We start from the raw sequence: 24,381 nt of genomic DNA, 5'->3' as shown, positions 1-24,381 counted from the left end.
TATCTAATAGGATTCGTGGCAGGGACAGTTTCTATGTGTAGGATCCTTATCAATCATCTAGCCCAAGAGCCTTCTTTGAACACCAGAGCCAATAACATGAGCTGGAAGGGTCTCTTCCTTTGGGGTGGTAAACAATCGTCTCCAATCCATGGCCAATTCAGTTTCTACTCAACGTTGAAGACAGTCATGAAAATGTAAATTCAGCATACTTAACTTTGGTAACAGAAATTAAGCAAAAGTTGTTTTTTAAGGAGTAACAAAAAGTACCAGCCCACATCTCTAAACTATCTTTTCTCTTTCACAAGGAGATTTGAGTTATTTCTCCTAGTTAATGATCATTCAATCAAGGAAACAGAAAGATAGATAATACGGTGATGGAAAGCACTAAACTTTGGGTGATAAGCACAGCATGCAATATACAGATAATATATTATAATATTGTACACTTGAAATTTATATCATCTTATTAACCAATGTCACCCCAGATTTAATAAAAACTACTATTAGAAATAAACAGAAATATAAATAAATTCCTGGTGCCCTCAAAGAGGCTTTTTAAAAGAGTACAATTTGCAGCCTTTTATCCCATTCACATGGGTTTTACTCTGTGACGGGCTTGGAATCTTGGTAAACTAAGGATCCTACTGGATTCAGCCTTGCTTTTCTCCCTCACTAAATTTCCAGGGGAGGGAAAACAATGCAAGTGATGAAGATGAGGGTGACAGTGACAACTAACACTGAACATGAGTTTATAATGTGCCAGGCACTGTCGTTGGTGCTTTAGAACCATCACCCTATTTAATTGCAACATATGTAGTTTGGCTCCCATTATTACTGACTTCCATTTTATAAATGAGGAAACTGAGGCACAGAGACTAGACAGCTTGCCTCAATTGCATAAGTATTCTTTAGGGAGACCAGGTTTTGCCACATTTGCCACTAAATACATTTTTATACAAGAAAGTGAGGAACTTTTGGTGAGGAAGGGGTTAAGATAATAGCCCATTTGCATGCTGGGAATCATAGTCCAGAAGCAGTGGCTAGCCAGTAAAAAAGCACTGTGGGCCTCCAAAAGGAGCCCAGTGCCCCCCACACAGCCCTTTGGCTAATACCATGGACATCAGAGTCAAGAAGCCTGGGCCAGACCCCAGTGCCACTCCTCACAGGCTACAGGACCCTGGGCCAGCTACTTAATCTCTTAGGCCTAAGCTTCCTTTTCTATAAATAGAGAAATAATAATAATAATAATAATAATAATAATAATAATATCTAGCCCATGAGATTATTATGAGGATTAAATGCATTAATACATTTAAAGTGCTTAGAACAGCAGCTGGTATATAATATGCATTCAGTAACTGTCAGCTTTATTATTTATTGCCTTCTCAATATTCCTCTTGGCCAAAGTTCCATTCTCTTGAACCATAAGAATTGAAACCCCCCTGACTAAGAGTTTAGCTGTCCTATGAGACTTTATCCATTGCTATTGGTCTAAATGGTCCTCTGGTCATTTCTCTTTAAAAATCATGAGGTTGGTTTGGGGTGATAGGCTGGGGCAGAGGGAAATGGCATTAGCTAACAGATCCTGGCACACATCCCATAATGAGTGTCCCTTGGCTTTGCCTGTCCAGCATCCATCCTCTCTGCTTCTGTTAGTACAACAAAGTCTCCTTTGGGAGCCACCCGTCTCTCACTTTGTGCACTCTTAGTGGACTTGCCACCAAGCTGACCTGCCTTCCCATGGCAAAGAGGCAGGCCTTGGACGCAGCTCAGCCCATCACTCTCTCCTCTGGGGAGGGACGTGGGGATAAGAACCGACTGGAGTGGATTCACCTGAGGAAAATGCCCACTAGTTCCTGCCACCTAGGTCCCCAAGCTCCCACATGTCTCACCATTTCTGAAGCCTGGTTGGACAGTCCTTCCTTGAATTCTACCTTGAATTCTACCAAGGCAATAAGACCCTTTTGTGTTTAAAATGACAGAGTCCATGTCTGTCACTTTCTACCAAAGCATGCTAAGCGACACACTACTTCCACGTAATCTTTAAGATCTGGCCCTCTGCTCACTGCCTTCTACTACCCCCTTCCCATCTAATTTTGGTAGAGTTATCAGTAGTAGTTGGATGCCTTCTTTGTGACATGGCTTTTATGTGCACTATCACTAATCTTAATGTCAACAATGCAAAGATGGCATTACTTCTGCTTTATCAGTGTATAAAATGAGGCACAGAGAAGCAAAGCAACCTCCCCGAGGTCACGCAGCCAGTAAATAACAGAAAGGATAGTCCAACATGTCTAATTGCTGCCCTCAACCAGTAAGTGAAATTTACTGGAATTGAGATCAACATTTCTCTGCCATTTCAGACTCCTGGGATGGGTGAAGACCTTTAGCATCCTCTAATGCAGTGTTTCCTTTCCCTTCCTCCCCTCCTCCCTCACTCCCTTCCTTCCTCCCAACGTCTCTTCCTTCCTTCCTTATTCCTTCCTTCCTTCCTTCTTGTCACAAACTGATTGACTGTAAGAAACATTTTACATCACAACCTGGCACAAACACACACACAACAGAAACAAAGGTTTCATAAGGCAATAATTACTCTTATAGGTGCAACACAGTCCTATTTTAAATCCGAAACTATTTCATTCTTTAAAAGTCTGCTTATACAATCTGCTCATACTAGATTGATTTTGCATTTCACTAATGCATCTGACTCGCAGCTTCAAAAACCCTGCTCTGTTGAGAAAACTGCTTAAACTGACACTGAGCTTGCATGTCAAAGTGTTTGTAAAGGAGGCAGGGCCACACTGGATCTTTTAAGTCACATAATAATGACTTGTTTACTTGCAGGGTATGTGTTTCCTAGGCCACATCAGCCTGAGGGGAAAACTGGGATCAGAATCACAGCACAGACTGTTCCTCTCTCCCTCTCCCTGTCTCACTGGCTCTACCAGAATCGCCAACCCCTCCACAAAGACCCCTCCAGTCTCTGAGGATGCCTGGGGACCTTCGCACGAGTGCTCCCACACAGCACCCTTCACCCCTCACTTTCCCTCTCTTCTGTTCCAGCTGCCTGCTGGGATCATTTGCCTGTTCCTCTGACGTCTGTGGAGCTGTCACTGCTGCTGGGCCACTAAGGTGGATCTGCTTCCAGTGGAAAATCCAGTGACTTTGGTGACGTGCAAGCCCAGGGCCTGGATAGGGATGCATTTCCCATGCCACAGCTCCGTGTATTCCTCCTGGTACCCAAATGTAGTGCCATGGTGCCCATCAAACTAGAGAAAACTCCCTTTGTTGCACAGATCCCAAAATGAACCGAAGTGGATTTCTCTTACCCTCTCTAACTTATTCATGTTCAAGGGCAAGGGGCTGAACAAAATCTCCATCTGGTATTCACAACCACCTTCTTTTTCTCCAACTCTGGACCTGTCCTTGGACTGAGTTTGGATGTTGCTACTCTCACCCAAAGTGGTGAGTTCTTTCTTTCCCCTTGTTCCCCTACTCACATGTGAATAGATTCTTGGCAAGGCCGCAGTCTGTCATCCTGCCCAGAAGTGCCTGCTGCCTAGAGCAAGCATAGACTTAGGCTAAACCCGTTTCTATTCGAGAGCTTTGCTTCCCAGGTGTCAGGAGTCACATGCTTAGAATTCCGGTCCTGTTGTGATGATGATGATGATGACGAGGACCACGACAAATTGTTCTCATGTATCAGAACGCTCACTATGCACTTTAGATACATTACTGTATTTCATTTTATCAATAATTTATGTGACACATACTATGATTATCCTCATTTTACAAAGGAGAAAACAGTGCCTTAGAAAGGTTAAGTAGCCAGCTCATGGTCACATGGCTGGCAAAGGGAAGAGCCAGCCCTGGACAGGCTCAGCCACTCCTCTACAACTGGGACTGGGTGGTGAGCTGCCTTGGGCAAGGCCTTCCAGCCTTTCTGGGCCTCCTTCCAGCTCTGCTTTTATCCTTTCTATGCCCCTCTCCCGAAAACCCCAGGTGGGGTGCCAAACCTTATCTAAAGGCCTTCAAGTGGGTGGAAACCCCTAAGCTTCCACTCTCCCACTTCCCATATCCTCTCTGTGCCTTACCAGGGCTTCCAGAGGAGGATTTGTCAGGAAGGGAAGCTTCATCAGCAATAGAACCCCATCCCCAGGCCCCTCAGGACTTCAGTATAACAATTTACCCTCCCCTCTGTAGTCCCCTCCTCAGGCCCAATTCTAGAGCTTGGAAGTGGTTTCTCCTCCTTAACAGACCACCATCATTCTGCATTACACAGTTAACATTCTGCCTGATCTCAGTGGGTGTTTTCATTGAATAGAGAATTCAAGTCTGGGCTTAAATGCCATAGAAAAAGAAAAAGTCACTGTTTTTTCAGAATGCCCATTGTAATTTGTCCTTTGAGTCCTCCCTGCTGTCCCCTCCACCCCCTTCCCCCACCATGGTCTTTTTTCCACTTAAACTGACCAACTGAACCACCAGATAAATACAGCTGTGAAGTGCATAGTTTGAAAGACCACTCACTCACCCTTGCTTTGAGAGTGTCCACAGAGCACAAAGCCAAGGGCTGATCAAGCAGTGCAACACAGGGAGGGAATTATCCTGTTTGACTACACCCATCACTTTAACCAAGTGTCTGCCAGTGTCACCCCATGCAGAGTGGTGGCTCTGCCGCTCCCCATTTGTAGCATGTGGGGACTGGATCTGAGAATCCTGAGGTCCTGAAAGTTCTCGGGGTCTTCATTTTATAGTCACAAAACACATCATTTACAAATCAGATAACTCAGGGGGTGGGTGATCATCTGAATAAAAATGATCCTCTATAAAATTTTCACCACAGAATTATTTTATGGAGCAAGTTTCCACTGTGTACTTGAAGCAGAAAATACTGACTTGCAGCCAACTGTTAAGTGACACTTTTACTGTTTCAAGTGGGGCTTTCCCGTAGGTCACGGTTTCTAAGAACCCTGTGATAATTCCCTCCCTTCAGAGAGTCCTTGACAGTGAAGCATTAGTAGAATCCATTCTAGAATTATTACTTCTCTCAGACTGAGTTTTTTATTCTTTTCTGTAAAAATTATATTTACAAACCCTCAAAAACTGACTTAATTATAATAATCTACTGGTCCTTTTGAAGCACAAACCAGATTATATCACTCTTCTCCTCAAACACTCCAGAGGTTTCCCATTGTTCTCCAGGGTCACGGCCAGGTTGTGGCCAGGCCTTTGCATATGCTATTCGCTCCAACCCTGGAATGTTCTCCCCAACCCTCTCTTTTATTCCCACTTACCTGGGAATGCAGCTCACTTATTACTTCTTCAGGGAGCTGTCAGATCCATTTACTATATAACTCTGAGGTGCGATCTGAAATTTCTCTGGATGAGCGCGTCCAGACCAGAAGAGCCTTTATACTCTATTGCCGCCCGCGAGGGCATGTGGGCTGCTCACCGCACGCTCGACACTGTCCAGGCATTGGCTTCACAGCAGGGTCTCTACCTTCATGGAGCCTCCAGTTCTCTGGGTAAACGGATAACAGTCAACCACAAGAATGAACAGACTACCACTGCCCTCCCCTCACAGACTTAAATGAGTAAGTGTGGGGCATGCTACGGGAGGGAACGGGTAGACTGTCAATGCATCAAGCTCCCAAGTAGGACGAATTTATGTCCTTATTACACATTTGCTCAAAAAATCCTTTAACTATTTTCAGTCTGAGAAGCTGAGAGAGAAAAGATCATGGATTAATATCTCCTGGGCCAGCTTGAAGGATGGCCACCTCCAGCATGGTAACAGGAGTAAGAGTCTATTTTCCTCTTCTTTCTCCACCCTAAGAGTCTCCCCAAGCTCTTGGACTATACTGCTATGCCCCAATGCTAGCACTTTATTTATTATTTATTCTTCTTTAAAAGAGTTTCCACTTCCAAAGGTGCATACTCTTTTCCATCAAATACGGCAGTAGTCTAGCCTACCATTTTTAAAAATTATTTTTTAATCCTCACCTGAGGAAATTTTTTCATTGCTTTTTGACAGAGAAGAAGGGAGAGAGAGAGAGAGGGAAAGAGATAGAGGGAGAGAGAGAGAGAGAACACCATCAGTTGCCTCTCTCATGTGCCCCAACCAGGGATGAGCCTGGCAACCAGGGTATGTGCCCTGACTGAGAATTGAACTCACAACCTTTCAGTCCACCAGACAACGAACGCTCCAACCAACTGAGCCACATTGGCCAGGGCTACCCTACCATTTTGACTTTTTGTTTGTAATATTTCTAGAACATCTATAGTATCCTCCCCATTTGACACACAGGGGAATAGACAGAGACATCACCTAGTTTATGGCAGAACTGGGACCTCAAAGCAAGGTCTCCCACTCTTGGTCCAGCATTTTCCCCACCCTATCTCAGCCTCCTGGGCTAAGCCTGGCCTTTTTCAAAGCCCTGAGAAGCCAAAGTTGGCTGCCTCCTGCTGGCAGGGAGTTCCTTCCGGTTTTAGGTGCTACTGTTAAAGAAGAGAGAGTTCCAGAAGCACGGAGGGTGGATTATGCAGAGAGCCAATCTATGTTTCTATTTTCCTCCCTCATGGGAATGGCTTGTACATTGGGGTGGGGGTGGGGGGGAGGGGGGGACTATGAAAACCAATAATTCATGATTGTTGATAAGTGTCAGAAAAGTATTTACTCACATTCATTCCCCGAAAGTCACCTTCTCTATGAGTTCTTTTTTGTCTTTCAACGATGCCATCAGTCAGGTGAACTCAGCAAGAAAGACCAAGGTTTATGCCAAATGCTGCAGAGGGAGAGAGTTTCATTTAACTTCATTTTCCCAGCCAGAGCTGGCTCCCAAACCAGTTTTTCTGACTAGGTTGTTTGCCACATGAAAAGCAAATTCCCAGAGGTTTCTGAGATTGCCGAGATTGGATGCAAGATGACGGCTGACACCCACCCGCCCACCCACCCACTAATAAGACATAATGCAGTCCTATTTTTGGTAACAATTAAAGGGCCTCCCGGTGCAAGCAGAAAGCTGTTTATTTTGTTACATCACTTCACTTTGCCTTCGAAGGCTGGTCTGTGCTCAGTGTTTTCCTGGTGATGCAAGTCGGCTCTCTCCTCCAGCAGTTGGATCCCTCCCATCTCGCAGCACCTCACAGGTCTCTTCCCCGAGCAGTGCATTGCTGGAGCGAGGAGCCTCTCGCGAATCAGCTGCAGGTCCCTGTTTTGAAAAGCAGAGATACAGAGGCAAAAGAAAAGGGTGGACTCCTATGTGACCTGGTCTCAGAGCAAGACAATCACCAGCTGAATTCCAGAAGCCCTGTTCATGTTTGGGGAGATTTTTTCGACTGCATGGAATCAGAGAGAAGCCAAAGGATGGGAAATGCCTGCATCCCCCTGAAAAGAATTGCTTATTTCCTATGTCTCTTATCTGCGCTTTTGCTGACTGAGGGGAAGAAACCAGCGAAGCCAAAATGTCCTGCCGTGTGTACTTGTACCAAAGATAATGCTTTATGTGAGAATGCCAGAGCCATTCCACGCACCGTTCCTCCTGATGTTATCTCATTGTAAGGCCCGTAAGCATTTGCTATCTAATTTACGATTTAAAAATTCCAGCCGGTGTATTTGGGGCTTTGTATTTTCTGGTAGAAGGGCTTGGAGAGAGATTCCTCTTGCACCCTTGGCCATTTGACAGTGCTAACATTTTGCTGCATTAGTAATTTTGATTTTTATTAGCTGCTATGGAACATGTTTAGATGCCCCCCACCCCTGAACATTATTATGAGAAACCTGTAGCAGATTCATTTCTCCTACTTCATCTGGGAAGGAACAGTATCGTACTTCATAAAATAGTGTCAAAATACTGACTGTTTTGCTAAACCGGATTAACATAAGGTTTGTTTTGTGTGTGTGTCTCTCTGTGTGTCTGTGTGTTTGTTTGTTTTCTTTCAGATCCTTTGTGAGATCTGGTTTTACTGAAATCTCAGAAGGGAGTTTTTTATTCACACCATCGCTGCAGCTCTTGTGAGAAATATTTATATCATGACTATTTTTAATATAGCATATATTTGGATAAGCCCTCTAGTAAAACAATCTTAACATTAATTTTGTCGAATGTGATTGTATTTCTTGGAAGAAAAAGAATATCAGTAAAGTGAGAGGTCCATGGTTTTTTTGGCAACTTGACCCCAAAGGTGCAGGTTGATTCTTGCCGTGGTAAATTTGCTAACCTGTAATGCTGTCTACATTCATGGGTATTTATGAAGTTGTGGAAACGTTGCAACAGTGACTCCAATTCCATTCCACTATTTTACTTTCATTTTTGACTTGGGAACTTTGGTTATTTTGCCCTGGAGTTTCTGAATTAGTCAATACAGAACCCAGCATAACATGTGTGCTCAAGATGTTGTCTCCCGGGGATCCGGGGCAGGCTGCTACTCTGTATGATTTACCATGTGGGGGGGAAAATCTTGGTTCTTTCTAGGTAATTCCTTAAAAGATTGATTCCAAAGAGATTGTTTTCTAATCTTACCTAATTTATAACTAGTCCCTTTACAAGGAGGGAAGGAAAATATTAATATAGGACAGTGCAAAGGATTAGTCTTTGCCGTGTGTTTTGAGTTAGCCATGAGGGAACTACATACTCAGTCTATGTCTCAAAATAGTCAAAAAATAATATTTGACTCAGAGCTCCCTACAGGCATAATGTCACACGTATAATTTTTTTCCGACGTGTAATCTTTGGCTATTGGAGTGCTAGTTCTCAGAGTAGGACCATGTGGAAGTCAAGAGGTTCCCTGTGCTTGGGTGTCCTGTGCTCGGGTGGCAGGCAGGACTGGGGTTGTAGCTAACATCCTCCCAGAAGGGAATTAGCCAAGTTGATCAACTGAGTTTTGGTTATCTTACCTGCATGATTCAGGATCCAAGGTTTTTTTGGGTTTTCTTTGGGGGGGTGGGCAATTGTTTGTTTTTGTTTTCTTGCCTTAATTGGCCATTTTGGCAGTCTGAGGTTATATATATATATATATATACACAGAGCCAAACAATATGGATTTGAAATTGAACAGACCTGTGTGTCAATTTCACCGCACCACCCACTAGAAACTAGAAATCTTGTGCAAATGATTAAACTTCCCTGAACCTCAGTCTCCTCATCTGTTAAATGGAGGTGATGACACATTGAAGGATTTTTATCAGAGATAAATAAGATTTTAGTAGATAAAATGTTTGGCATAGGGTCAAATGGTTACACATTTATAAATGGTAGGTTTAAAAATTTTAACATAAAGCTAGCTAAAAAAGAAATCACTTAACCTATTGTTTTATCTATGTGAAATCCCAAAACTGGTTTGACTTTTATTAAATCACAAACCTGATCAGGTGTTTTGACATTATGTAACAGTGTTGGCTAATGTCTTTCTACTAGCTAATGTCTTTGAGTGATTAACAATTGAGAAGAATATTCCTAAGGGACTTATGTGTTTGACTGATGGCTAATAGCATGATTAGGGGAAGTATTAGCACATCAAACAAATCCAAAATACATAGTCGTTAGCACGTGAAGTGTCAGTCTCCAATGCTGGTATTCTTCCCTACAATAAGATTTGGTTGTACCTGATAAAATGATAAATGATGCTTATATTGTTTATTTGTTAGGTACATAAATGGCTCATTTAAGAAGCATCCTTTTCTTAAGCTAAGTCACCTCTTTCCCCCAGGATAAATAGATCAGTTCTTAAAATTCAAGAGGTCTCAGTGGACACATACTACTCACATTCTGACACTAGATGGCCTTAACTGTGACACCAAAAGCCTGAATCGATGGGCCTAATCGGTGAGCACATCTCCACTTTTCTTCTGCTGGGTGGACCGGGCCCCAGCGAGCACAAATGCTGGACAATGTTATAGAAATAGTTCCCGGCTGCTGCAGGGTAATGTGATTACACGTATTTAGAATCACAGAGGGAAGCCAAGGAACTGGTTTTTAAATAGCCCACACAGAGTGTGTGCCATGCCCCTGTGTCCCATACTCCGAGTTCCTATGGAACATTCCAGCCTTATTTCTAAAAGCAGTTCGGGTTTCAGAAATAACAAAAGGGAGAGTAATTCTTGCTCTGTATGTCCTGACTTAACTCATTGGCTAACTTCCACATGGAAGATTTATGCCAGGGCTGATCTTATGCAAAATTGTCAGGGGTCAAATATCATCTCTAATTTCTAGGACCCTGTTTCCTAAAGATTTGGCTCCCCATTCTTTCTGCCCAATGTTCTCTGCTTCCTCCCATCCTCAGGAAAGGGTCTAAATAGCTCATTTTCACAGGGGAAATAAATGCTAAGCTTCCAAATATGAACTGTGCTGTAATCATAACAATGGTAGAAATGGATAGTTCACAGACAAGAAGTGTTTTTCTGTGGCACAGAGCAATCCAGGGCTCCGAAAACCCCACATAAGCCACCAACCCCCATTAGAGCAATGACCAAGGGGCCTTAATCTGCTTTGCATGATTTTTGCTATCGGCTCAGGCCTGGGTCACACCAGCCGTTGCTTTGGGTTTGAATTCTAATGGCATTTGTGACCACAGGTTACCAAACTGACCTGTCATGTCCTGTGAAGTGATAAACTTCAGAAGCAAGTCTGCTTGGTTGGCATACAAAGGCAGTTGGTTTCTTGCCTGTTGTTGAACAGGGAACAGAAATGTTCTATTCCTATCACCCACCCTAATAACCTGATAATTTCATTATGGCCCCAAATGCTTTTTCAGAACTTCTGTAGAGACTTGATGAGAAGTACTTTTTGAAATGTCAGCCTGGGGTACTGAGGGAAATAGACACGGTTCCTCCCTAAGTTACACACTGGGGAAGGCATGGCTGGCAGTGTGTGTTGGAGAACAAGGAAAAACAAAAGCTCCCGCATGGTAGAGATAGGAGACAAAGAATAAAATTATCCAGTAAAAATTCATCAGATTAGTTTTATAAAACATATTTTTTAATATCTAATTTATTGTTTTAAACAACAGCAACAAAACCTTTCCCAAGAAAATGCAGTTTCATTGATGTGTCCCACAGGGCCAGTTGTGAAGCATAACCAATGAGAACAATTACTCACTCTAGTCTGCTTTTCGTGACAGGGAGTGATGCTTGTAGTGAATGTAATTTACAGAAATAAATGTGTTTTCACACATTACAGCCCTGTTCTTCTCAACTACAGACTGAAGTTCCCAATGATATTGACTCATTACAAAAGTAAAATTCAAATTTAACAGTATAAAACATGGCTACATTGTCATTTGTTTATAAAATTTTTAATAACCTCAATGCCTCCAACCCTTAAGGGAGTTCTATTTGCAAGAAGTAAATTACAGGGTTGGTGTTGGTATGATGCTTTAAAAAATCTCTGTATAAAAATTCAGTGTGGCCAGAAAAATTTCTATTTATTCCAGTGAGAATTTTATCTTGTTTGAAGCAATAGAACTGATCCTTGGGGGGCGGGGATTATTATTTCTTTTATTAATCCACAGCCAGCACTTAAGTACATAGTCCACAAGACATCAAAAACTAAAAATGAAAGTTCTAATAACATGAACAGATAAGAGTAAGTCCATTCTTACTAAGGCTTTATACTTAAGTCCTTCAAAATATGATTTGTCCAGGAAAAAATATCCATGGCCTATCTCACCTTTACAGTGATTGGCCTCTTTTTCTATTCCTCCTTATATTACAAATGTAAGAAAAATGTAGCAATCTTCAATGACTACTCAAGCCAGACCTATCACCTAAGAGGATTCTAGAGGAATTATTAGCTGGTTATGGATGAACATGTTTTAGTTTGTGCCCAGCTGATGCCCCCACAATGCACCAAGTGGTAAAAATTTTAGTCATCTAGGCTGTTTTGCCTACCATTTGCCCAGTGATCCATAACTCTGATTTTTAACCTTTTAATTAATTGTTGTGACTGTATAAACCAGCCCTGTATGACACATGTTCTCTCTGAAAGTATTTCATTCTTTCTCTGAAAGTATTTCATTATAATTATTCAGGCAAAAAACTTAGGAGTCACCTACCCCTTCTCCCTCACTGTCCACTTCCAACTGGACAAGTCTCACCTCAAATAGCAGGAGAATCTGCCACCCTCTTTACTTTAGGGCCATGGCTGCATTCACTGTGTCACAGACTGTGGGGGGAGCTTCTGCGCTGGTCTCCCTACTTCTGGTTCCCATCTAACTCACCCCACTTTGTGTTACCTTCCTGAAATACAGATCTCACCATGTCACCCTCATGCTTGGAAGCCTTTAATGAATAGGTCCCTAGAAACAGAAAGTCTGAATACCTGAGTGGACATTAATAGAATTTGGCAATTTGTCCAGGGTCAAGGTCATCTCTCATAATATTGACACCACACACACACCAAGCTCCAAACAGACTGAGGTACCTCCTTCCCTTATCTCTGCTTTCTCAAGCTCTATGGACTTTGTTGATGTATCTAGTACTTTCTGTCATTTATTAGAACTATTTGTGCTATATCTGCCTACGTCTCTCATGAAGGATTATCAATAGTTAAGCTCCTAGGCAGGAGCCTGGATGTTGCAAGCCTAGACCTTGCTTATCATACATTTGTTGAATTCAAGCTGTGTTTTCATAGATTTTATACTAAAACTACTGTTTTCCTATTAGTAGATAGTCTTGGTTATGTTCACACTCTTATGTTTGGTCTTGCTGTTATATTTCACAGGAACTAATACTTTGGAGGTCTAGAAAGTGAGCTGAACAAAAAAGAAAATGCGAAGGGATATCTACTTATAACGTTATGGTGTTATAACCTTCTTCAACAGAGATTTCCAGGGTAGCAGAACTCGAAAGGCAAAACACCCAAAGCCTGTTTGTAGACCCACTGCCTGAATGTCTTTTGTCCTGCTCTGAGTTCCTATATGCCTTTGGCATGTAAAAAATAATATTGAGGCTCTTAGATTCTTTTTTAATTAAATTTATTGGGGTGACATTGCTTAATAAAATCATACAGGTTTCCAGTGTACAAGTCTGTAATACTTGTACCTCATCTGTATGATTGTATTGTGTGTTTAGCCTCTTAGGTTCTTCGTTTGATTGTGGAGGCTGACTAGTTGCTCCTGTGAAGGGTAGAATTCCCCACTTCTCCAGTCTGACAGGACAGCCAAAGGGCATGGTGGTTAAGTAAGCATCATGAAGATGAAAAAAATTCCATTAACACAAAGATAGTTTCCTTTTTGACTGAATTATATTTGCTTAGCTAAAATCAGCATTTATTCATTGTATTCATTGTTACTGCTGCTAGCTGCAAGCAGTAACAAAATGAAATCAGAAGCCTCTCATTTTAGCAAACACATTGTGGGGTCCTACTGTGTAGCTGGCACAGCACTGGGTTTTGTGAGGGACACAAAGATAAGTGGCATCTTCCCCTTCCCACCTTGATATGATAGCCCCAAGCTGGCAGTGATCCCTGAAAAGGTAAATTATGTTTTCCCTGTATTGGAAAGTATTGTAAGGTAGTCTTGATAAGCTTTCTTCTTTTGTTCAGAATGGTACTCAGTTGATTGGTGATGATGGCAGTGCTTGCCAATTGTTGATTTGGGGGCTGATACAGGCTACAAAATGATTGCAGAGGCTTTATAATGAGAGCTGTGACATCAAAATGGCCAACCCAAGTGGCTGGCAATGTGGCAAGTAGCAAAGAACACAAAGTTTTTGTGGTCAGATAAACATGGGTTCACGTCCCCGCTCTAGTTCTGTGATTTGGGGCAAGCTTGATCAAGCCTCATTATGTGCGTCTACAATACAGGATATAACCATGGTACCTATTGACAAGATTACAGTAAGTATTAAATGGAACAATCCCTGTAAAGTGCTTGGCACAGTTCCTATAACTTGATAAACATTAGCTTTTATTATAATATCTGAAAATCGCCTTAATTTAAACAACTATAACATCAGATTAGCATCTGATCATACAAGCTGGGTTTGCCTACAGTCCCAACTTTAAAATTTTGCTGTACCACACATATGTCTCCATAGAACCTGCTACGAAGTCTCTCCTTCAAACACCTCTCACAGGAAATGTGAACTATTTACCCTTTGGGGGGTAGTGCAAAAGGGGAAAACAGAACCCTCTCACTTCTTCCTCATGAAAAAAACATCTGGCACCACATTGTGTAAAACATATAGATTTTGTTTAAAATAATTAGCACTGACCAGTCTTCAGGTGAGTGGTTCTGTAGTAGGATGGTAAAAGGCCTGAACTAGAAGTCAGTAGACATGGGTTCGAAATCCAGTTCAGCTAATAATGGGCTGTGTGACCTTGGGTTGGTCACAAAATATCCCTGGGCCTCAGATGTTACATGTGTAAAATACCAGAGCTAGATTAAATTATGGGTCCCAAATCAAATGCCAGTGAGGGTGGAGGTGGTCAGGTAGATGCAGGAAACAGCTGGGTTTCCTGCTGGGTGTAATACAATAGAGAATGGCAGTGACTGCAGTAAGCCAGAGAAGACACATCGAGTCTAAAAATGACATCCTCGGCCCCAGCAGTGCATTGCTGGCGAGAACGTGGTACTGGGCGGGGGGCCATATTTTCTAATTTTCAGGGGAAGGCAGCAGTCTGGAAGCAGATTTTGAAATAAGATAAAGACCAAACAAAACATAAGTTGGCATCTGAGGGCTTCACATTTAATTAACTAAGGTCTTTTCCTAGCTTAAAATTCTATTATATTATATTCTCTTTACAAACAGAGTTATTTTAGTATAATATAGAAAATGGCCTTGTTAAGGAAATGGACACAACTGATTGTATTAATCCTAACAAACCAGTAAATTAGATTGTTAATTGACAAAGCTTCATAGTATGAAATTGGCTGTTTGAAGTTCCTATTCAGTTTCCCAAGCAGGTCCATTGGGACTTTACCAGGACCTCCCACGGTGGGTGAGGACAAAACAATGCCTCAGGGTTCCTCCCACAGGGCAAGGGTTAAAAAGGAATTTTGGGGCCCATTTACCTGGCAAGATGGCAGGTGTTTGCCTGTGTAAAATGTTATTAAAAAGCAACAAGACTTTAAAAAAATAAAACAAGCTAGAATTTATATGTACAAAGAACTCCTGACTTGCAGAGAACTCCTTGTAGGACGTCACAGATTCTTCCCACTTGTGCTTCCATGCTAAATTTTTCTAGATCCTTCCTTGAGAATTGTCCACAGTCAGTTTACAAGCTGTGCAATAAAACCAAGTGAAGTTTTGTTAAGAGGTCATTTGCCATTTTTATATTGCCTGATGCTAAGCACTTTATATAACTCACTTTTTATTTCTCCATTGCAATAACACTATGAGGGGGTATGATCACCTCCATTTTGCAGGTAAAGTACTGGGTCATAGAAGAGTTAGACAATGTCACACCCCTAGTAAGTGGCACAGCCTCAATTTAACCACTTTCGTTTTTACTTCCTTTTGAACATGAATCATTGGGTTTGACTCTGTATAGTTTTGTCCCCCAAATCAACTTTTTTTTTAAAGGGTCAGCCTCTGCCATTACCGAGGGTATTCAGGAGACTGTCCCGATTCCTGGAGACAACTCCTGAAAGGGAGTTTCAAAAGCCCTTTGAAAGAGTGGGAACGTTGCTGGCAAGACCTTGTAGTTGCACCAGGATTAAACTCTCATTTGCATGTGTAAGCTCTGGTCAGAGAGAGGAAAAGAGCAAAAGGAAAGGACTTATTTACTTTAAAGTTACACCTTAGGCCAATGTTTTCTAAACCTGTGTCCTATTAAACAGTCGTCCTGAAAGAAAAGGACTCTGTGCTCACAAAAATTCGGAAAACTGTACATTCTATTCCTGCGTGGCTATTCACAACGCACCTTGGCATGGAAAAGACTTTGGACTTATTTTATGTTGTTTCACTTTTCTTAAAATCCCATGCAATATTGGTTCTGTGGACCATACTTGGGGAACCTATGCCTTTGGTAATCATTTTATTTATTAGCTTAATTATTCATATATCACCTGTTCTAGAAAGTCTTGCTAGCAGAGCTTAGGCAGGTAGAAAGAAACCCATCTTAAAGACTATTTTAAACCATCTATCTCCCTATAAGGAGTAACTCTGACAATTCTGTTAGTGTAGGTTCATTAAGTGTGATATCTGGAACCCAGGCACCACCAGGCTGGTAACCATCTGGTCAAGCAGCTTGGCACATACTGTATCTTTGGGGACCTCCCAGCAGACACTCCATCTTTCGGAGGAAGTAGACTATCACTGGCAGACCATTCAACATAAAAGACCCCTGAGCTTAAATTTACAATCTCACTGCTTTTGTTTGGAGCAGATTGCATCACAGCTATTTTTCATATGGCTAAACAAACAATTCCCTGAGTCCCATGGAATATTCATTCTGTATAAAGCTCAAAGATAAAAAGACCCCATTATCAGTAAGTTTGGGAAACTACGTATTTAGTTTCCTTTTGAAGAGTTTCATTTTATTAATACTTAAGAATACAAAGATTTGTGTAATTAAAAACCCCAATTAACTTCACTTACCCACTTCCCCAAATTTATTTATTTACTATTTACTTGTTTGTTTATGCAAAAAAAAACAACTTTCAACCCCATAAAGGGCTTGTATTCCAGGGAATACAGTCTGGAACTACTGGGCAAAGCTCCTCTAGATTTATAGCAGATACTGGGCAGATCTGATGAGACTGGAAAAGTAAGCCCAGCCTCGCCCATGACAGTTTTCAGCCATCCGTGGCAAGAGCATGCCTGAGCACAGATCTGTAGCTCTGCCAGTTACAAGCTTCAAATTACTTTTACCCCTCTCACCTCAGTGTTCTTTATATTTTTAAGTGGAGAATATAAAACCTACATTATAGTGTTCATTTGAGGATTAAAAATAGTTCATAGATGGCAAGCTGCTAAAGATGAGGCTTAGTACAGAATAGATGTTACATAAAAGTTAAGTCCCTTCTTCTTAGTGTTCCAGGACCAGGACAATACAGATTGAATTCGTAAACGACACTAGGAGATGGGCTGTTTACTAGTTATGCCAACTCCCAGAAAGGAAAGGTTTGTCCTGGGATGAGAGGGACTAGACTATAAACCCAAAGGGGTAGGGCCATGCTCAAATCTTTGCTGGTGTGCGTGCCAAGAATATTCCTAAGGGAATCTTTGCAAATCTAACACCTACATTCTCATCCTGGCCCTGCTGCTGACAAAAGATGAGACCTCGAGTAAGTCACTTAACTTCTGCAGGCCTTACCTTCAACTATTAAAAAGAGGAGTTGAACTGCATATCTCTCTGTGGCTCCCCCCACCGCAGATTTATGCGGAGCTAAAGTAAGGTTATTTATTCCCTGTCACCCAGGTTGAAGAGGTGGTGGTCGACTTAAGGATCAGCTGAATTACACTGAAAATGTTTTTCAAGAATTAGAGTAAAAAAGAACTGTGAAATAATAGGCTTCTGTGTGATGCTTCCTATTTTAATGCTTTCCTATCTTGAGAGCATATTTTTAAATATTCAAATGTAAATTATTCAAGTTATTCACACAATACCTGAGCTTAGAATGTGCACATTTAACTAAAGTGAGTCATCAGCCTATTATTAATCATCATTCAACCAGACCCATTCTTTTGGAAAAAAGGAGAATATTAGTAACAGCCAGAGTCTGAATCATTTAAGCAGAGGCAGCTCTGAACAAATTGGCAAGCCCTCTAGCTGTGCCCCCAAATATTCCAACAGCTGCAACCTGTGTGTCTTGCTCTGATCTACGTATATATGCACGTATAAACATACAGACACAGGTGTGTACTGGAAGTGTACACGCTCATGTTTATACACACCGCTGTGGCTGCCTAATTCCTTGGCGATGCCTATAACAGTTCTCTTGGACAGGTGACAGTCTCACTGAACCTGTTTCCACAGCAGTAAAACCAAAGTCCTTCACTGTATCTAGGGGCTCTTCCAGCCCTGACACTTTATGTCAGTCTTGGCTTAGATATTCTTCAGCAGAAGCATTGGAGACAGGCTCATGCACATTATCTCATGTAATTCTTAGAATCTTACAGGAAGTCTTTTTGTCATTATAATACTTATTTTAACAGCTAATGAAGTATATTCATCCACTTAATGCATCATGTGCACAAGTGGCAGCAACAAGCTTAGAAACTAGATTTTTTATTCTATATCTAATCAATGCAGTCTTCAAGTGACAACCTGATGCCCACTCTTCTCTTCTTTATCCAGAATGGTCCTCACCGAGCTGGGGGAAGGGTATCGTATGGGACAGCCCCCTAAACTCTCTCTGCTTCTTAGCCAGGAGAATCTGCTTTGGGTTGGAAGGCGGGCCACCCATGAGCCAATGACAATTCTGATGTCACAGGTGTCACAAGTGACTAGGCAGAGTCCGAAGAGGTGAATGTCATTAGAGCCACAGGCCCGTGATGTGACCAGATGAGCAGTCTAGTTTGAGACAGACAGATGTTCTCAGCAGGGCAACTGCTGCCACGCAGCCATCTGTAGAACTGTCTCCGCACTCCCACTCCCCATGGAGAGCCCATAACTGCTGTTCCACGAACGAAGCATAGAATCATACATCTTTCAAGTTAGAAGTGACCGAAACAATTGTCTAGTCTAGAACTTTCATTTGACAATTTAGGGAGGGGAAATGACATGCTCAAGGCCACACAGAGGATTCGTACCTACATGAGAATTGAAACCCAGGCTTCTGGATTCCCTTCTCAGATTATTACCTAACCAAACTTACGGGATGCTTTACACAGAGGTGAAGTCATATTTCTAAATACTTTCATTTTAAATCAGAAAGAATAAAATTATATGAATCAAGCACAAAACTAAATTAATATCCTACGTAAATAAAAATAAAATAAAAACAAAATAATAAATTAGGGAGCAATTTGTGAATGATAAATAAATCTAAGATTTGATTTGTGGAAAAACTCAATAAAATGGCAAGCATTTAAAGGAAGCAACATTAACAAATGAGGAAGGCATTAATTATTCAACAAAAGGCTTCAGATAAATTTGGGTAAATATTTTAGAAAGAATCAAGGCAACATCTCACCTCCCATCATACATAAAAGTCCCAAATGAATTAAAGAGTCAAAGTTTTAAAAGAAAATTAAAAAGGGGGAAGGTGTGGGTCATATTTCATTGATCTCTAGGTAGGAAAGAACATTTTAAGAATAAAAGCAAAGAAAAAATACACAGTGGAAGTTGATATACTTTGTTAAAGATGTAAAACTTATATGTGTTAAAAAATTATGAATGAAAACACAAATTGTAATTAGTAGTTAAAAACTCTTAGCATCAAATAAAATAAAAAAATAATAGGTTATGCCCTTAAAAATAAAGAAGTGCTTAGAAAACAAAACTGGTCAAAGAAACAAAACTAATAATGTTGGTGAAGATGTGGTAAAATAGGCATTCTTACCCTCAGACTTGAATGTGTAATTTGGTACAAATTTTTTAAGTAGAGACTTAAAAAATCATCTCTAATCTAAAAATGCTATTTTTAGAAATATAGCCTAGGCCTTTCCTAAGGAAATAATTAGAGATATGGAAAAATATTTGTATAAGAGGATGGTTATGGTACTGTTTATAATAATAAAAGTTGGAATCAACAAAAATAAATGATATAACAAAACTCATCTATTAAAATTATATTATTGAAAATTTATTATCATGAGAAATTGTTCATGGTAAAATGGTGCATGAAAAGGACACAGAAAAATATAAAATTATCCCAATTTTATAAATATGTATGTATTATGTATACCCATGTCAATATCTTTGTGTAGTATGATTATGGTGATCTTTATTTTCTTCTTTAAGCTTTTCCTGTGTTTTCCAGAATTTCTACAATGAGTTTCTAATATTTATAAGTGGAATACACAAACTGCATTCAAATTTTTCTAATTCTTTACTTGAAAAAAAAATACAAGTTGACATGATCTTAATGTGACTTTGAGACTACTTATATCAACTAACCAATTCATCAGAGAAAGGGATTATTATTCAATTAGATTTCTGAAGTCCTTATGAGCTGAGCAGTGTTACGGTTGTCTGCCAGAATGTGGACATTATGTCGTTACGTTATGTGGGTTCTAAACTGAGAGGCCACCTGGTGTGTGAAAAGGGCAGCAGACCAGAAGTCTTGGGCTATATGACCTTGAAGAAAGCCTTTCATAGCCTTCTGAGCCTCACTTTCCTTCTGTCAAAAAGATAGTGACACCTTCTCTAACCACTCTGAGTTGTTCCAAAGGCCAAATCAGATAATCCAGCAGGAGCCTTGAAGTGTAGGCTTTAAGGAAGTCAACAATCATCATTTAAAGAATGAGCTACTGCCTGCCTGGAATTGATAGTTGATACGTACAGTTTTCCTAAATCTCCTTCTTGGTAAGATAACATATATACTTTTTTTATTGCAGAAAAAAAAATCCTCCTCATTCCTCCCACGGTCCCTTTTCTTACTGAATTCATGGGACTGTTGGCTGAGAGATATAAGTGCATATCCTGTGTCCTCCTCCAGCAAAATTCTAGGAAAAAAGCTTAGCTTCTCATTCCCTAAGAACATAGGAAATGGCAGATACCTCAAATTTTCCCACAGGATCAGGGGCAGAGGACAAATTCTATGCCATCTCTGAACAAATCCACAGGATCGCTGCTTAGCAAGTCTTTGGGGTCCAGATCTCTGATGTGTAGCTCAGGGTAACAAGTGCATGCAGCAGGTACATTGGTCCCCACTAGTCCCTCATGGTACTGTCATCACGAGGAGAGTCGTGAAGTCCGAGTCGTAGTATCACAGATTCTGGCTATGTGTAGTTACGAGGACAGGACAGCCCACAGCAGGTCCACGCCACAGCAACTGCTCCAGCCAGACTTGCTGCAAGGGGCACAGGCCCTGTGGTCACCACAGGTAAAGGGGGGGGCACTTATTGTACCATATGTAGCCGTGGTTGCATCTAAGGGCACCTGAGGAGCTTTTAAATATCCCTATGCCCAGGCCATACCCAGGTATACAATGTAACCAGATCCCTGAGGTTGAGAACCAGGTATCAGTATTTGTAAAGCCACCCCAGGTCATTCCAAGTGTGACCAAGACTGAGAAGTACTGGCTTAGGATCTAACACAGATCTAGAGGACTCCCTGCTCCAGCCTTCATACACGCTTTCCTTTTGCACACACATCTCCACACAGTGCTCTCTCTTAAGTATGTCTTGCACATACTTCTGCCTGACATGGATTTAAGTTAGCCCTAAGGCATCCTTCTCCCTTCAGGTCCTCTGCCACCTGGCTCCATCTCTGCTGATTCCAAAGCCCCAAGAAGGAACTCGTCTTCAGCCCAACTCACCTTGTTCAGCCAGGCTACTGGAGCTATGCCATGCTGACTGACCTCAGAATCAGCTATCCTGTATAAGAAGCTGAGTCCTTCTTGCCCTAATCTGAGGAAAGAGGCAGAGTTTGTGTGGTATAAAATATGGCCAACCTGGTCTGCCCCAAGTCTGCTGTGTATGGAGATGGGGGTGGGGGGGGTGGCGGGTGAGCACAGTTTCCCTGAACAGGGCCTGTGGAATTCTTTAACATATCTGGCACAAAACGAAGTCCTAATATTGAAATCAAACATATTCAGAGGAATCCATAAAATATTAAGGATCAGAGTTTCATCCACTTTATAGAACATGATGTTTTAAAGTCTTTTTAGTTTTATGTAGGATAATAAAATGGATAGCCCACTCAATGATTTAGAATATATGTATAATTTTACACATCCTTGTCCATGGAATCCTTGTCTACAGAAAGCTACAACTGAATTTGGAATTGAAGGACTGATATTCATTACTATCCCAGTCAAAGGGAAATTTTTCACTTTCATCATAAACCTTTTTGTTGAAATGTAATATACATAAAGAAAAGTGCACATATCCTAAGTGCACATCTCAACTTTTCAAAATTAAGACTTCGTATTTTTAGAGTAGCTTTGGGTTCACGGAAAAAGTGAGAAGTCATAGAGATTTTCTATATGCCCCCTACCCCGACCCATGCATAGCCTCACTCATCACAGACATCCCCCAGCAGAGTGGTACATTTGTTAGAGTTGATGAACCTACATTATCACCCCGAGTCCACAGTCTACATAGGGGTTCATTCTTGGTGTTGTACGTTCTATAGGCTTGGACAAATGTAGAATGACATGTATCCATCATTATGGTATCATACAGAGTATTTTCTCTGCCCTAACAAGTCCTCTGCTTATTCATTCACTCCACCATGGTTTTTTAAAATAAAGTGAACATCCTTGTAACTAGCACCCAGAAACCAAACATTATCGCTACTCCCAAAGACTCCCCTTGTGTTTCCTTCTAGTCATTACTTGCCTCCTAGGGTAAACACTGTTTTGACTTATGCCAGCATAAATCAGTTTTGCTGGGTTTTGTTTCTTATATAAGTGCAATTATATAGGAGATACTTTATTGTGTTCTGGCTTTTTTCCTTTGACTTCAATTCTGAATGTCATCCATATTTTTGTATGTAATTGAAGTTTTAACCAGAAGTTTTAATCCTTAAAATCTAGTTCAACAAACACTATTCAGCCAAGAACTGTGCTCGGGGCTAGGGACACAAAAGCAAATAAGGATAAGTTCTTGCTCTAAGGAACATTCCAGTCTAGTAATGTAGTAATGCCCAGAATTTAGTGTAAAGTAAATTCCTCTTAGTTTAACAAATATTTATTCAGTGTCCACTATAGGACAGGCAGTATTACAGGTGTTAGGGATAAGCAATGATCACACAGATAAAAACTCTAGTGGAAATCCTGTTTTATTTCCCTGACATGTGTGGGCAAGTTCTGCCCACTAATATCCATTTCCCACTCTGTTTTGCATCTGATTCAACATAAGGGGAACTAGTGAGAGAAGCTATTTCTTCTGGTGACTTGAAGTGCATGATTATGAAGTCGCTGGTCCACCCACGGGACAGTTGGCAAACCAGTGAGCATGGGAAGTATTTTTCTGTATCTATTTCTGCCTTATTCCATTCTCTCCATCCCTGATGCTGTCTATACAGAATGAAATGAAAATCTGGAGCCTCAGGAAGTCTTTGGGTCTTTGGGTGTTAGCTTATCTTGGAGGAAGGGTGCACAATCTTCTTGTTTTCCAGAACCATGAAGTAAGAAGAGGCAACTGCCAAGGTTGTGACTAAAATCACAAACCTCTGAATCTGTTTTTAATAACTGTGGGCATCTAATATGTATGACTAGTCAGTCATCAGTGTTGACTTTTCAGAGCCTAGTGAATTACTAGAGTATAAGGCTAGGACATTGGAGGGAGAAGGGATCAAAGAGAACACATTGCTCCGGGATTGACAGCTTAAGAAGAAATGTAAGATATCATCTAGTTTTGTTTGTTTACTCTGTGTTTCCCCCTCATTTTTATGGAAAATTTCAAGCATATAAAAAAGTAGAGATAATAAAATTCACTCCCATGTACCCATCTTTCAGCTTCAAAAATTATCACCTCATGCTCAATTCATCTCTAATCCACTGCTGTCTCCTCCCCTGGTTATTTTGAAGCAATCCCAGTTATTAAATCAAATAAATTACTCACAAATGTTCAGAAAGTGAGATCTCCTAGCTTTAATCTCCTTAGTTAACAGGCTCAGAGAGATGAAGTCACTAAGCTAGTTAGTGGCAGTTATTTTTAATCCCTAACTTCAAAAGAAAAAATCAAAAAGGTTATAACAGAGAATATTGGACTTTTCATAGTGCAATTAAACAGTACACTTGTGATGAGAATTGTTAAATTATGTCTAACAATTGTTAAATTATGTAGTCCATGATCATGGTCACATTTTGGACAACAGTTACAGATGGAGTATGAGATTCCCCTGCACAAGAACCTTAACGAGTAGACTGAATGTCATTTGAACCCATTAAAAATTAGTCATCACTACATTTAAAACTTTATTTTCAGCTTGTATCAACACTTAATCTAACAAGTTCTATAAATTAATGCTTACTCTAAAACAAAAAACCCTGCTTTATATTATTTAGCCTATGATCACCTCTTTTAAACCTCCCATTCAGAACACTGGCAAGTTCTCCAAAGAGTTCAACAGGGTGTGGGGACTGCTGGTTAATGTCCCCTTTCATCAGTAATTTCAAAACCAAATCCCTGTAGATTTTGAAAGTGCAAGTAAATTTGTCCAAGTTAGTGTTCTCAATTATTTAATAATAAAGAAGCTAAGACTCTTCCTAAGCCTCATTATTACACAGCTTCAGCCTGTTGTGTTATTAAAGAAGGGTAGTTGACGTGCGTTGAGCCTGTGTCAGTGGCTTATATTCTATGAGATGTTACAGCACAATGGG

General features: G+C 40.8%; 2 protein-coding genes across 3 annotated transcripts in view; one reads left to right on the top strand and one right to left on the bottom strand.

Annotated features, from left to right (window-relative positions):
- The window catches only part of LOC112307382 (protein FRA10AC1), a 62,406-nt gene extending 55,643 nt beyond the window's left edge, over positions 1 to 6,763 (bottom strand). Inside the window, exons 1-2 of the mRNA XM_053923036.2 lie at positions 6,682 to 6,763; positions 5,295 to 5,521 (exon numbers count right to left, since the gene is read on the bottom strand). The gene's annotated coding sequence lies outside the window, so the exon portion shown is untranslated. The remainder of the gene's footprint in view (positions 1 to 5,294; positions 5,522 to 6,681) is intronic.
- A 298-nt stretch (positions 6,764 to 7,061) lies between these two features.
- Positions 7,062 to 24,381, top strand: part of LGI1 (leucine rich glioma inactivated 1) — a 40,063-nt gene continuing 22,743 nt past the window's right edge. For both annotated transcript variants that reach the window (XM_053922480.1, XM_024563473.3), the window contains exons 1-2: positions 7,062 to 7,557; positions 7,943 to 8,014. In XM_053922480.1, coding sequence (XP_053778455.1) covers positions 7,091 to 7,557; positions 7,943 to 8,014 — 539 coding nt within the window. In that variant the 5' untranslated portion in view covers positions 7,062 to 7,090. The remainder of the gene's footprint in view (positions 7,558 to 7,942; positions 8,015 to 24,381) is intronic.

The sequence above is a fragment of the Desmodus rotundus genome, chromosome 4 (assembly GCF_022682495.2).
Source record: "Desmodus rotundus isolate HL8 chromosome 4, HLdesRot8A.1, whole genome shotgun sequence".
Taxonomy (NCBI): Eukaryota; Metazoa; Chordata; class Mammalia; order Chiroptera; family Phyllostomidae; genus Desmodus; species Desmodus rotundus.
This window is presented reverse-complemented; position numbering and strand designations above follow the sequence as displayed.